This window comes from Dasypus novemcinctus, chromosome 24 (assembly GCF_030445035.2).
Source record: "Dasypus novemcinctus isolate mDasNov1 chromosome 24, mDasNov1.1.hap2, whole genome shotgun sequence".
NCBI classification, from domain to species: Eukaryota; Metazoa; Chordata; class Mammalia; order Cingulata; family Dasypodidae; genus Dasypus; species Dasypus novemcinctus.
The window spans coordinates 41,564,440-41,579,543 of NC_080696.1; the positions used below are offsets into that span (position 1 = coordinate 41,564,440).

General features: G+C 38.8%; 1 protein-coding gene across 2 annotated transcripts in view; it reads left to right on the plus strand.

Moving 5' to 3' along the window:
- Positions 1–15,104, plus strand: part of RPRD1B (regulation of nuclear pre-mRNA domain containing 1B) — a 53,989-nt gene that overhangs the window by 12,504 nt on the left and 26,381 nt on the right. For both annotated transcript variants that reach the window (XM_004463649.4, XM_004463650.5), the window contains exons 3-5: positions 1,747–1,880; positions 10,428–10,540; positions 12,370–12,496. In XM_004463649.4, the coding sequence (XP_004463706.1) occupies positions 1,747–1,880; positions 10,428–10,540; positions 12,370–12,496 (374 nt within the window). The remainder of the gene's footprint in view (positions 1–1,746; positions 1,881–10,427; positions 10,541–12,369; positions 12,497–15,104) is intronic.

The window sequence follows — 15,104 nt, forward strand, 5'->3', positions numbered from 1 at the left end:
TAGAGAGTTGGAAGGAGGAAAGGGAATGAATCATGCCACATCTGGGGAAATAAGGTTCTAGGCAAATCAAAGAAAAGCTAAGTGCAAGGCCTTGAGGCAGGAGGGCCCAATGTAGCTGTTATGAAAAGAGGGATGGAGGGAAAGAGTGGGTAGGTGGTAAGGTTTGAGAAATAATGGGCTGGGTTGAGAAAGGCCTCATAGGCTTTCTAAGGACGTTTGCTTTTATTCTGAGGGAGAATGAGAAGAACCCATTGGAAGTATTGAGCATAGGATTGATATGATCTGACTTAACACAGAAGCCAGAATTATATTTTTTTAAGATTTGAGAATAGATTGTGGAGGACATGAATAGAAGCAGGGAAACCTGTAATGAGGCTGTTGGAGTAATCCAGGTAAGATAATAGTGGCTTGACCAGGTTATTAACAGAGGAAGAGATGAGAAGTAATTTGTTTCTGGGTATATTTTGAAGGTGGACAAAAAGTGTTTTATCTTAAATATGAAATAATATGATCAAATATTTAAGCTTAATAAATGATCAGTAGAAATGTTAACCCTTTTTCCCTTAATCCTCACCTCTGACTGAAAAAAAAAACAGTTTAACAAAGAAAGACTTAATTTGTATATGTGCTGATTTAGTTCTTGACCCCAATTTAGTGAAAATTACCACTAACTCATAAGTAATGAAATCAGACCAGTGTTAATGTAAGCTTTAGAAACATGCTGTCAGGGTTGCAAGTGGGTAGTATCCCCATCTCAGTTGAATTGGGTATGGTTTCTTCTTGAAGTTCCTATAAAGATATTTGACATAGATACTAAGATGTAGTACTGTCTCTTTTTGTTTAATGTCACCCAATATAAGATTGTTAACAGGAATTTAAATTACCATCCAAAGAGAAATGGAACACTTTATAGTAACACAGTGGGTGGTGTTTGTTTTCCTTTCAAAAAATCTTCCCTCACTTTTCTACTTGCTGTCCAACACTTTTGATAGGCAACTGATTCACACTGAATACCAGTTTTGGTCATCTCATTGAAAAATATTCTGTTTCAAGGGCGTCAGGGAAAAAAAAAATTTATCTTCATTCATAGTTGCAAAAAACGACATTATTCTCATTGTGTTCTAAAATTATTTATTAAGCCACTTTTGTGTGATTATGGAATACTGACCTAGCCCAGAATTAAAATAATTATGAAGTAGTTAGTTGATTTAGAGTTGAGATCAGTCTTGGCACATATGTGTACAATTGTATTTATGTATGTAGAGGTGTTGGTGTGTTAGCATTGATGAGTTGTAGTGAATTTATTCTCCATTTTAAACATTTGTGTTTTTATGTCATTTTTCCTATTCTTTAAAGTTTTGGCCCACTTTAATTTCCAGCAGAATGACTAGTACTAGATTTCAGTTAAATGCCTTCTTAAAAAGGAAGCTATCATAATTGATATGATTAGTTTGTGATAATTCTCTGTAAAAATCAGCTGTTTTGTCCTGTTTGCCCTATCTTTCAAAGGGGGAAAAAGACAGATTACTTCCCTCTCTCTTCCCCACTCACCACAGGAAGAATGTAGTGACTGGTCAAGTTGGGTATCCAAGTATTACAATATATGCCTTACTCTTTCTTCCGTTTTTAAATATGTATATTATTTAGTCAGTTGTTGATTTTTTTATTTTTACTTTTTAAAATCTGTCCTAATTAAAAAAAAAAAAACCTTAAGCTTATATATATCTTTTCATCTTTTCTGGGCAGAGAGGCAGATGAAGGCTGTAAAAAACCTTTAGAAAGATTGCTGAACATCTGGCAAGAAAGAAGTGTGTATGGCGGCGAGTTCATACAGCAGCTGAAGCTGTCTATGGAGGACTCCAAGAGCCCTCCCCCCAAAGGTAGAAACATCACCACATGTTTACAGCTCTTGGTCTTTGCCTACTTTCGAATCAAATATGAAAAGCTGCAGTGGGGTTTGCTGTGAACCACCAGCGATTATATGATTCTTCAGAGAGAGATGATCATGAATGATGGTGAGAATTTTATGTAGTGCTCGCAGCGTGCAAGCCTGACTATAGTACTCATGCTCTTCATCATCTCACACCTAACTTTTCCTGTTTCTCCTTGGTTCTTTTCTGATTTTCAGAGACTTTTCTTGCAAAAGGAAAGGGAACAACAAAGTTGTTGTTGTAATGAACTAGGAAGTATCCTGGACTAAGATTTTATCCTTGCTCTGCCATTAACTACTGTAGGATCTTCGATAAGTCCCTTAACCCTTCTGGAACATTGATGTGATTTTTGGAGTATACTTTCATAGTTATAAGTTTGCTGTTTAAAAGTGGTTTTGGTCTTTACTGAAGCCAGAAGATGTTTGGGAAGTATATACATGTATGTGTGCCACTTTTACCAAGTCCTTCTTGAGAGCTTATGTTAATATTTTTCTTTAAAGTGGTGAAAGATCAAATGCTATTGGGTTATTTGGCTTCTGGTTAATTGTGGTTTAAGTCTAGTTGTGTGCCAGGTTTCTAAGTTACCGACTTGATCTAATTGCACATATATTCTTTTCCTGAGGATCAAATCCAAACATTAACATGATATTTAGAACCCTTTATAATCTGAATTAGTCTATTTTTCCAGATTCTTCTGGCATTCCCTCACATATACCATATTTTTTGGCCACATTGATTTACCCAGTTTTCCTTCTGGACACTCTGTTGACACCTCTTTTGTCCTTTGCATTTGTTATTACCTCTGCCTGAAATGTCCTGCCTTTTTACTGTGTGGTGAACTCATTTTTCAAGCATGCTACTCTCATTCTGACAGCTTCTGTAGCTTGTCTGGGCATATGTAGCCTTATCTTTGTCCCTCTGGTACTTTGTACATGCCTCTACTCTAGAACTTAACCGTGATTAGCATATGTGAAAGGATCATTCATTCATTCAGCAACCCTTTATTGTACACTTTTCATGATCTCTTCCTTTTTAAGATTATATGTATTTTAAGATGGGGTAGCTTTCCTGTGAAACCAAAGGTTTTGGACTTTCTAAGGGTGACATAAGTGCTTTTAGACTTCAGGTCGTTGTTGTTTTAATTAGAGTTGATGGAAACAATTTTGGGGTCACTTTGGTGTGGTAACTTCTGATAAAGCAAAATGTTTTCTACTTCGGATTCTGGTAAAGTTTGTGCTGTGTTCTTTGGAGCTATTAGGTATAGCGTTGGGGAATTATCTAACATTATTTTTTCCTCCTTTTCCTTAGAGTTAATTGGTAAAGAGTTCAGATTTTTTTTTTTTTAATACCTATGGGCAAGTAGGAGAGCTCCATAAATAGGATGTTTGAAGCTAAATGTTACATTTCAATTCAACAAGCATTTGTTGGACATGCGCTTTGACTAAACAGCTATACTACATGCTATGAAAGAGGAGTGAGAAATAGTTCTGCACTCGGCGAACACTCAGACAAATTGGAGAATATGTGACAGTGATAGGTCTGAAAATAGCTCAGTTGGGTTTGTGAGTTTTTTGAGTCTAGACATTGACAGTAATATAGGTAGTATTCTACCTTGAAAATGAATGAGCATAGGAATTCTGTTTTAGAATTGCAATTTTTTTTAATAGAATATTTTTTAGAGTAGTTTTTGTTTTTTTCTAAAGATTTATTTTGTTTATTTCTCTCCAACCCCTTGTTGTTTGCATTTGCTGTGTCTGTTTGTTGTGTGCTGGTCTTCTTTTTAGGAAACACCGGGAACCGAACCTGGAACCTCCGATGTGGGAGGGAGGTGCCTAATCTCTTGTGCCACTTCTGCTCCCTGCTTTGCATCGTCTGTCATTATGTTTTCCTCTTGTCTCTTGTTGCATCAGCTTGCTGTCTTGATTGTCTTCTCTAGGAAGCATGGAATTGAACCTGGGACCTCCCATGTAGTAGTCGGGAGCTCAGTTACTTGAGCCACATCTGCTTCTTTGGAGATTTCTTGGGTTTGTTTGTCTGTCCAGATGTGAGACCCAGGTATTCTAAAGTTTTCTTCTTCTTCTTGCGAATACTCAAGCTTGTTGCATGACTGAGTGGAACTTTATTATTTGTTTGAGTCACACAAGAATCATGTAATATATAGTAGTAGAAGGCATTTTTTTAGAAAGGAAAAGGTACGAAGGAACTAACATTTACTTAGCACCTGTTACAAACTAGCCTCTCTGCTGGCTGCTTTCCATTTATTTTAATTCTTTAGATCCTTACAACTGCTCTGTGAATTTGATATTATTTTCATACCTCAGATGAGGGCATTAAAGTTCAGAAGAGTATAGGAAGTGAGTGGAGGTAGCTTAAGTGATTGAGCCTTTCTTCCCACGTTCAAGGTCCCGGGTTCAATCCCTGGCACTTTCTAGAAAAAAAAAGTATAGTAATTTTGTCTCAGGGGATAGAGCTGATAAGGGGGGAATTCACACTCAGGTCTAACTGCCTTTAAAGGCTATGTTCTTTACACTGTACTTTTTCCTGAAAGCATGTGGATTCAGTAGACTGCAATTATAATATGAATTCATGAGCAGGTTATCCAACCCCCCCGAACCTCAATATAGTTTAGTTATTCAGAGTATGGGCCTAGAATCAGGCCTTCAGAATGTGAATGCCAGCCCTGCCACTTCCACGCTGTGTGACCTTGGACACAGTATTTGACCTCTCTGAGCCTCAGATTCCTCACCGTATACAACATGGCTGTTAATAGTAATTTTGGTGGGGTTGTTGTGAGCGTTCCTTGAGATAATGCAGGTAAGATGTTAGCAGGGCCATGGGATGACTTTTATTTGCCTTTCTCCATTCGAATATGTAAATATGAGCCAGTAGCAAAAGTATAAGGAGATTTTTAGGATTTTCAGTCCCCCACATTTCATGCAGGACTGGAGAACATAGTGGTTAAGAGCGTGAGCTCTCAGGCCATCTTCCCCAGGTTTAAATCTGGACTCAGCTACTCTATTCAGATGATACAGGAAAAGTGTGATAGAAAAAGTGTTAGCCCTTTATTTGTTGCAAGTCTTCTTTTCACAAGTAAAATTTAATGTCCTTTTCAAAAAATTTCCTTTATTTTACAGAGAAGGAACAAAATTCTTTTCTCATAAAATCCTTTTTTTAATATCCCAGAAAATTCCAAGTAGATCCTTTAGAAGATCCAGATTAAAAGTAGATGACTGCATTTTATAATATAAATTGTGAGTCCTCAGGGCAACTTATTCTTTAAAATTAGTTTCATACGTAGTCTGGCATTGTGTGTCAGAAATTCTACCAGAGTCAGGTCCCAAGAGGCATAACTACCATAAACCCTTAGGTAACCAGGTTTACTTGAAAGTTAGCTGAGTATAAGACTCCCTGGAGACACAGGGACAGACTGAAGAGGATAGTTGTGCAATGTGTAAGGACAGAGGGATGCTGGCTCCTATAGTGTTTGCCCTGTCTGTATACAGGTGGTTGAGTGGGTGAAAAAAGAGAGTGTTAAATACCATGTTCAGATGCCAAATCCTTAGTAGAAGTTTGCCTTCTCTTGAATTTAGACATAGGAATAGGATTCAGATTTCCTATGGTTTGGGTTTTTTTTGTTGTTACTGTTTTTAGGAGGTACCAGGGATTGAACCCAAGACCTCGTACATGGGAAGCAGATACTCAACCACTGAGGTACACCTGTTCCCCCTAGGTTTTTTGTTTGTTTGTTTTTTGAGGTACCGGCGGCCGGGCATTGAGCCTGGGATCTTGTATGTAGGAAACTGTTGCTCAACTGCTGAGCCACATCAGCTTCCCTGAATTGGTTTTTTCATTTGTTTTACTTGTTTTTTTTTTCAGGAGGCACGGGAAACTAAACCCGGGACCTCCCATGTAGGAGGTGGGAGCTCAGCTACTTGAACCACATCCTCTCCCCTACTGCCCAGGTTATTTTTAATGGCTATCTGACTAGGTTAAGAATTTTGAGCATCATAACCCTTAGCTTTGCACAGATGAGTCAGAGTAGAGTCACCAGAGTGCTCTGCCTGGTTGTGTGTAAAGGGAGGTGATGACAGCCATTTCTGGAATAGCAGAATAGCCTTCCAAACTCCATGCCTCCTTTGCCTGTGAGGGTTTGTTTCAAACTCCAGTCTCTTGACATTTTCCTAGGTACTGGGATGTGAAGGAAACAGACAATTTTTCTTTCAGAGAAGATGGGCCTGTGCCTGTCAACAGCCAAACAAAGTGTTAAGGGCCACATGCTGTAGGAGTTTAGAAGGAGGTGTGATGACTGGGAGGAAGAAGGAGGGCGTGTTCAAGATGATATTACTAAAAATAAATAAATAAATAAAATAAAAAGATGATGTTACTATGCAGGTAGGCTTTGAACTTAGGAGGAAAGTGTAGCACCATTAGAGGCCATTTAATGTTTTTGACTAGAGACATGACAGGGTCAGAACTCATCTTGAGGAATATTAATTTAATAATAGAATGTAGCCTAAGAAGGAAAAGGAGCAAGTTAGAAGTAGGGAGATCAGCTGGGACAGTAGCCTGGACAAGGTGTGATAAAAAGGCAAAATGCTGATAAGGAGCTATGGAAAGGAACAGAGAAGGAGGTATATAACAGATCCCTGGGAACAGGTATAGCTCAGTGGTTAAGTGCCTGCTTCACATGTACGAGGTTCCAGGTTCAATCCCCCATACCACCTAAAAAAAAAATTCCTCAAAAATGTGGAATATGCTGCAAGCAGGGACTCTGGAAAGGATTCTGGTGGTCTCCAAGGTTCTATACTTAGAAGATGGGGCCAGTGGGAAGTGTTGATAACTGAAATAGGTATCTCAGGGAAGGAGGAGCCTTAAGGGGGAAATGATGAATTAATTCATTTCCAAAAATCTTAGGTTTGTAGCATCAGTAAGTCTTCCAAGTAGAGAGAGAACTGGAAAGGCAGGATGTTAATGGTTAGTACCTCCTGTTGTATCCTCTTCCATCAGGAAGGCAAAGAACAGAAATGACCCTCAAACTACTTTCATCAGTGGCACATGAGTGGCAACATGATGTGAAAAGAACTCCTGATTAAGTAGGTAGTAGATTTTGACTCTAGGACTTAGACTAAAGAGCTTTTTGGACAGATCACAACTTGTGGGCCTTGATAATTCTCATATGAAAAAACGAGGTAGGGAAAGCAAAGACATTGGTTGATCTAAGGCCTTCCTGTGCCAAAATTCAGATATTCTAAATATTCTGAGGTTTTAAGTGATGTGTGGTTTTTATATGTAATTCCTATATGAGGTTTTCAAAATGGAGGAATTTCAAGCTTTAATTTTTTCCCCCCCACCTTCTTTAGTGTGTTTAACAGATATTTATTGAGCACTCTTCTAAGTGCTAGGAAGTGAACAAAATAATATAATATTTTTCCTGCTCTTGTAGTAGCCACTCCTCACCCTCAAGCCCTGTGATGCTGCAGTGACTGCTGTCTGCATCGGTCATACCATACAACACACAGTAGCTACTGTGGGCAGAGGACTGTTAAGATATTTCAATGTAAATATATCCTAATAGAGTTTTCCTTTTAAAAATAAAACTGTCCTTTATATAATAGTGCATGGCTAAAAATGACCATGCAAGCTGAAACTGCAAAGCCATCTTAATAATCAGTAGGAGAATTATGATTGTTCTGTGACTTAAAATAGTTCTGTCAAAGCATTAAAAACTTACTGCTAATTATAAAATGTATATTGCTATTTTGTACTAATAGTAAAATAATAGAAAAATTAGAAAACTATTAGTGTGCTGCAAATAGTAAAAATAGCAAAAACCAATAATTAGTATGCTATAATTTAAAATATTAGAAATATTGAGAATTGAAGTGTTTTTTATTTCTTTGTAACAGATTTATCAAGAATAGTTTGAACAAAGCTTGCTTTTCCTCTCATAGCATAATTTATAATATGGAGCCAGCATCTTTTCTATGCCTCAGTGAGATGTCTGTACTCTATTCTAACTTTGGATCAGCTTCCTACATTTCATCCTTCTCTCTTTCAATGTCGTGAAATATCTCTGTGAGTTCCTTTTATATAACATTTTTTTTTGCCAGCATCACTTCTTCTGGGATGTTGTCATCTTTCTCATCACTACCTCTGTCTTAGTTTGCCACAGGTCGCTAATGAAAAGTACCAGAAATGGGTTGGCTTTTGGAAGGGGGATTTATTTGGGGGTAAAAGCTTGAAGTTCAGAAGCCATGAAATGTCCAAATCAAGGCATCAGCAGAGTTGCTTTATCACCAGTCAGCTAGCTATTGGTGAATTTGGGGTTCTGCCACGTGGTAAAGCAAGATGGCTGCCCATCTCTGCTTAGGTGCCTGCCTTCCCCTCCAGCTCTGGGCGACCAGGCATAGAGCTGGTCTCCTTTCATTATTAGCTTGCTCTGTTCAGCTGTGGGCTATCAGACTTAAGGCTCTTCTCTTCAGCCTTGAGCTGCTCTGTGGGCCCAGCCTCTTGGGGGCTTTGTGCTTAAGCTTTGGCTGCTAGTCATCCTTGAGTCCTCTCTGTCCTAAGGCCAGGTCAAAATGGCAGAGCTCCTTTTTCCTGTGTCTCTCTGTGTCTCCAATTATATAAGACCTGGCAAGAGGGCAGAGACTCAACCTGAATCATGCCTCACTGATGTACTTCAGTCAAAAGGGTCTCACACCCACAGGAATGGATTAGTTCAAGAACATAATCTTTTTCTTTTTTGGGGATTCATAAAAGAACTTCAAACCGTCATAACCATTTTCTTCATTTATGTTGATAAGCTGGCCTTTACTAAGTTCTTCTGGCTGCCTGTCTAGTGTCAGTCTTCCCACAGCTAGCTGTTTCTTCTATAACTCCATTTATATTTGTCAAATTTGGTTTTTCAGCATTGCTTTTAGTTTTAGCTTTTTCTTTGTTGGCCATTTCCCACTTTTTGGTTATTCATTTTTGTAAAATATCACATGGAGTTTTATCCTAGGAGACAAGGAGGGAACACCTAACACTTTGCTTCTTGAATAACTGATTTACAGTGACTAATAACTGAGAGACTTTGAAAGACTCAGCGTTTTGGTCCCTGATAATGATGCACAACTATTATTTAGTATTTCTGGACTGAAGAGTTAGCAAAGTTTGTTCTTTATGCAGTTAATTATTATGCCATAGTAATGGAAGTTTGAATCATTGTTGGGAGACTGGTAGTATTCAAACTTAACTGTGGTATCAGATCTATGCATATCAGGATCCTGCAAAGTGAGGATTGCTGTTGTTGATGTTTTTTGTTTGTTTTGTTTTTAAGTAGAATAACACAAAGCATTAAGAAAAAAATAAAACCCATGTTAATTGACTTGGCTTTCACTTCAAACATACTTTGGTCAGTTAATGTATAAGGTAGAGAACAGAGACTACCTGCTTGGTTCCAGAAGAAAATATTTAAGTAAAAAGTATTTCTTATTCTACTTATTTATAACTTGTAATACTTCTGGGACAGGTGCATGTTGTCCCCCTTTTTTGACAGATGAGGTAATTATATGGTGCTAAGTAATTGGAATGTAGTAGAAAAAGTACAGTTTGGGAGTCATCTTTAGATGAATTATTTACCTCCTTGGGCCTTAATTTTCTCACCCATAAAATGCAAATAATACATTTTTGAATTATTGGAAAGATGATATGTAAAGAAATGTTGCCCATGTAGGTATAGGTTCTTTACTTTCGAAATCAGAATTTATCATTTAGATTATTTCCCATAGTTACCTGCATTTATTTTGTGTTGTCTAGTTTGATGTAAAAGAAATAGTTTTAGAATTAACATATATATCGTAGCAATTTAAAAACATCCAGTACAGATAATAAAAAATATAACCTGCCAGCCCTAACAGCGCTTAATTTAAAAATGGCAACTTAAGTCATTTCTCCCAATAGTGTTGATACAGTATCATAGTTCTCAGTAATTGTTATTTTTAATTTTAAGGTAAAGTTAGGTTTGTTATATTTATAAAGGAATGGCATTTTGAATTCTTGATGCAATTATTTTAAGGGTTTCTCCCATTTATTTTCTAAAATGATCCTTGGGAACCATACATTTTATACACAGTATGTTTTCTATGAGCCCTCACACACATTAACTTGCTTCATTATATTGTCTGATGGATTTCTTACCATTTTACCTCTCTAGTTAACTTTTTATTTTAAAAGATAGTGAGTTATTTAATTAAAGGTGATAGTTTTAGAAAGATTCACTTTTTAGATGCTTATTTCCAATGAGTCAGTCTGAGGTGATAGACCAAGGCCTATTTGCCTATTTTCAGTCGTATGGAGAGCTACAACCAATTTTAAATAACTGGAACAGAGGTTAATGTTAAGCCATATCTGAATATGTACTCCTTTTCTGCTCTGTTTTTTCATGTAGTCCATTGTATATAACATTTGATTCTTGTTCAGGATATGTGACTCCAATCTGGTACTTTCCTTTAGTAACAGAAGAGAAAAAATCTCTGAAACGAACTTTTCAACAGATACAAGAGGAGGAGGATGATGACTACCCTGGAAGCTACTCCCCACAAGATCCTTCTGCAGGACCCCTCTTGGTATGTCTTGACTACTTCCTAGAGTATAGAGCACCTAGGCCTGAAGTGACCTCTGACCGAAGATGGAGGCCACAAGGTGGCGCCAGTGGCCAAAAGCATGGACTCACCACGGGGTACCTCTCAGGGCACCACATACAAGATCCAACCAGTGTAGCTTGCCAACAACAGCAGTGACTCTGTGACTCTGGGATGGATTTGTGGTCTTTCAAAAAAATCCTTGGGCCTTTTTTTTTTTTCTCCCACTCCTAGAAATTAAAACTGTGAAAGGGGTAGATGTTACAAAAACACAGCAAAGGTCCTCTGCCGTGGCTTGCCTCCAGGAACATGATTGTTTTATAAGTAAACAACTCTTTAGTTTCTAAAAACAGTCTATGTAGCAATAGCAAATTTGCTAAATGGTAACCTATTTAAACATTAAAACAGGGAGCTATCATTTACTGGGTTGTTTTTTTTTTTTTTAAGATTTATTTATTTACACCCTTTCCCCCCACCGCTTGCTTGCTGTCTGCTCTCTGTGTTCATTCGCTGCGCATTCTTCTGTGTCTGCTTGTCTCCCTTTGTTGTGTCATCTTGCTGCGCCAGCTCTCCGCAGGCACAGCTGTCAGCTCTCTACGGGTGTGGGCCATCAGCCCTCCATGGGCATGGGCCAGCTTGCCTTCACAAGGCGGCCCTGGGAAGCAAACCCAGGGCCTCCCATATGGTAGATGGCAGCCCAATTGGTTGAGCCACATCCTCTTCCCTACTGGGTGTTCTTAAACTTGTGTTTATGTTGTTTGGCTTCTTATAAATTAGCGCATGTGAAGTTGGTTCAATTCATTCATTCATATATAAAGAAAATGAGGCTCAATTTGGCCGATTAAGTAACTTGTTCATTGTCTTTATTTGAATCTAGGTCTGCCTGACCATAGAGTCCTTGTTCTTTTTACTGGGTCACATTGCCTTCTCTCATTTTGCCCAAAACAGCTTTACTTTATTACCCATGGATAAGTTTAAGCCTTTTATAAATAGGAAGCATGTCTGGTTTGTGTTATGTCAAAATATTGAGTTATACTGGGCTTAGGTGATAGCAGTGTTAGACCATATATCTTTGTATTTAAAAATGCAAGAGAATATCTTGAATTTTCTTTCAGGATAATCTAATCGTTCTCTACAGTGTCAGCTACTCCTAGGCTGTTTTAGGCTTGCTAAGCTGCCAAGATTCTGTGTTTTCTGTCAACTTAATAAACTTTTTTATATGTACAGAGTGCATATTCTTGGTTTGTTCTTCTTGGTTTTATTCCCTTTTGTTTGTAACTAATGAACAAATTTTGGGGGAATAACTGCCAAAATGGAAAATGTCATCTTTGTAACATTTGTTTTGTAAAGCAAATGCAAGAAAGAATTGACATAGGTGGTGTATATTTCATTTAATCAGTCAACACAAGTTGTTAAACATCTGCTATGTATACCTTTATTCTATACCAGAGACCATCTAAACTGGAAGTCATGCACCATTTGAAACAAATAATATTATTTGTGTTAAGCAAGGCGAACCAGACTCCATTTTCTTAAGTTACCAATAACATGCTCTTTTAGATTTTTTTTTTTTTTGAAAGAATTATGTAGAATTTCATGTTATGTCCTGCCTGGACTTAGAAAAATTAATTTTTTTATTCTTTTAGACTCCATATAATTGTCTTCAGTATAAACTCTTGGATCAAGAAAAAAATTTTCAAACATCAGGAATGACAGTTTTTAGAATTTGCCTCCATCACATTTAACTCCAGCTAGTTTTCTTTAAACCTCCTTATCTCTTGATGGATAATATTGTTTATGTTTTCCTCATACAGACTGAGGAATTAATCAAAGCTTTGCAGGATTTGGAAAATGCTGCATCAGGGGATGCTACTGTTCGACAGAAAATTGCTTCTTTGCCCCAGGAAGTGCAAGATGTTTCTCTGTTGGAAAAAATAACAGGTGAGTTTGGTTGAAAGAGAAGGAAAGAAGGATGTATCTCTAGAATGTCAAACCCTAGGACATGCTTGTGTCTGCAAGCGTAGACTTTCCATGTGGTAGTGGTTGTTGTGCCTTTGTAGAATTTCCAAACATAACTTACATACTAAACATTGAAGCTGCTAGAATAGTCAAAACTTGAATAGTGATTCTGTAATACCCAGAACTCATGAATATGTTACCTTACCTGAGAGACCTTGCACCTGTGATTAAATTCAAGATCTTGCGGTAAGGAAAGTATCTCCGATTATCAGGATATATCAGGGTAGGCTTGATGTAATCACATATAAGAGGGACATGAGAGGGTCAAGTCAGAGAAGGAAATGTGACTTTAGAAACAGTTCTGTAGTCAAAGATTTGAAGATACTATGCTGCTGACTTGGATATGAAGAAAGGGGCCATGAGCCAAGGAATGTGGGCAGCCTCTAGAATCTGGACCAGGCAAAGAGAAAGGTTTTCCCCCAGAGCTTCCAGAATTTAAACAGGCCTGCCGACATCTTGATTTTGCCCAGTGGAACTGATTTCTGACTTCTGACATCCAGAACTGTTAAGATGATAAATTTGTATTTTCTTAACCCACCAAGTTAGTGATGATTGAGCAGCAGTAGGAAACTAGGACCCACATTCTCCTAGCTTTCCTTCCCCTATTCCCCCACTTCCTTACCCTTTTTCAGTCTCCTTTACTGGTTTCTTCACTTTTTCTTGACCTCTTAATATTGAGTACTGTGGCAGTTTGAGATTATTTATGAATCCCAGAAAGAGAAAGATTTTGTTTGTAAACTAATCTATTCCTCTGGGTATGGCATCCTTTGATTGTATTAAATTCAAAGGTTTTGAGTTTCTTGATAAAATCAATTTAGGGCTTTTCATTCTGCCACATCAGTAGGGCTTGACTCAGGTTGAGTCTTCACCCCCTTGGTGGGCTGATAAAAACTGCACTCACTCAAGAAGACACGAAGAGAGAGAGCACGCTGTCATATTTGATCCTGGGGTCCCAGGGAGAGATGAGCCATTCGCCTGATAGTTTGCAGCTGAAGAGAACAGAGCAGCTGAGAATGCCTGGAGAGAAACAAGCCTTATCCCAGAGCCTGATGTAGGAAGCCCTGAGAGACCAGGCAGAGATCTTCCGTCATCTTGCTTCAACACGCAGCAGCTGTCTTTGGTGAGAAAGTACCTCTTACGGTACCTTGAGTTGGATTTTCCATGACCTTGGGACTGTGAGCTTTTACTCCAAATAAATACCTTTTATAAAGCCAATAGATTTCTGGTACTTGCATCAGCACCTCTTCAGCAGGCTAATAGAAGTACCTAGCCTTCTTCTCTAGCTAGTTTCACAACAATTTGTCTCATCCAGTCTTATGGCTTTAAATAACAGTTTTTATACTGATGATTCCTTAGCTTTGACATGTCCCTTGAACTTCAGACTCAACTATCCAACCTCCTTTTCAGTATTATTAGTTGAATATCTTAATAGTAATTTCACACACCCTGCCTCAAACCAGACTTTTAAACCTACTTCTAGAACCTCCCTCCAAAACCTATTTCTCTCATGGACTTCCCCATTTCAGTTCATTCTTGTTTATCGGGACAAAATCCAGTATCTTACACACTGTCACCTCCTCTGCCGCTACCATCTGCTACAAGTCACTACTATCTTTACTTCGATTATTGCAGTAGCTTCCTACCTGGTCTCCCTGCTTCCCCTTGGACCGCCATCCCCACCCTTCATTCCCTTCTCAACATAGTGACCAGAGAGAATCTGTTAAAATAGAAGTTGGAGCTTGTCTTTCTCTGCTCAGAGTACTCCAGTGGCTTCCTCTATCACCTAGAGTAAAAGCCAGAGTCCTTCATTCTCCTCCATCATTCGGCCACCATTACCCCAAATAGCCTTTTTTTTTTTTTTTTTTTTTAAGATTTATTTATTTTTATTTATTTCTCTCCCCTTCCCCCCTGCCCTGGTTGTCTGTTCTGTGTCTGTTTGCTGTGTCGTCTTCTTTGTCCGCTTCTGTTGTCAGGGGCATGGGAATCTGTGTTTCTTTTTCTTGCGTCATCTTGTTGTGTCAGCTCTCTGTGTGGGCGGCGCCATTCTTAGGCAGGCTGCACTTTCTTTGGTGCTGGGTGGCTCTCCTTATGGGGCGCACTCCTTGTGCATGGGGCTCCCCTACACGGGGGACACCCCTGCATGGCACTCCTTGCGCGCATCAGCATTGCGCATGGGCCAGCTCCCCACGGGTCAAGGAGGCCCGGGGTTTGAACCGCGGACCTCCCATGTGGTAGGCGGACGCCCTAACCACTGGGCCAAGAACGCTTCCCCCATATAGCCTTTTATTACTACTATTGCCCTTGCTCACTCTTCCAACAAAGGGGCTTCCTTCCCAGGCACTTTGCCCTGTTAGGAACTTTTACTTGCTGTTCCCTCTGCCTAGAATGCTCTTCCCTACATAGTCACAAGGCCTGTTCTCTCCCTCCCATCAAGTCTTTGTTTATAAATCACTTTTTCAGTGAGACCTTCCCTGACCACCTCTTTAAAATTGCAGTCTCCCTACTCCCCACCTCCCATTTCGTCTCCTCT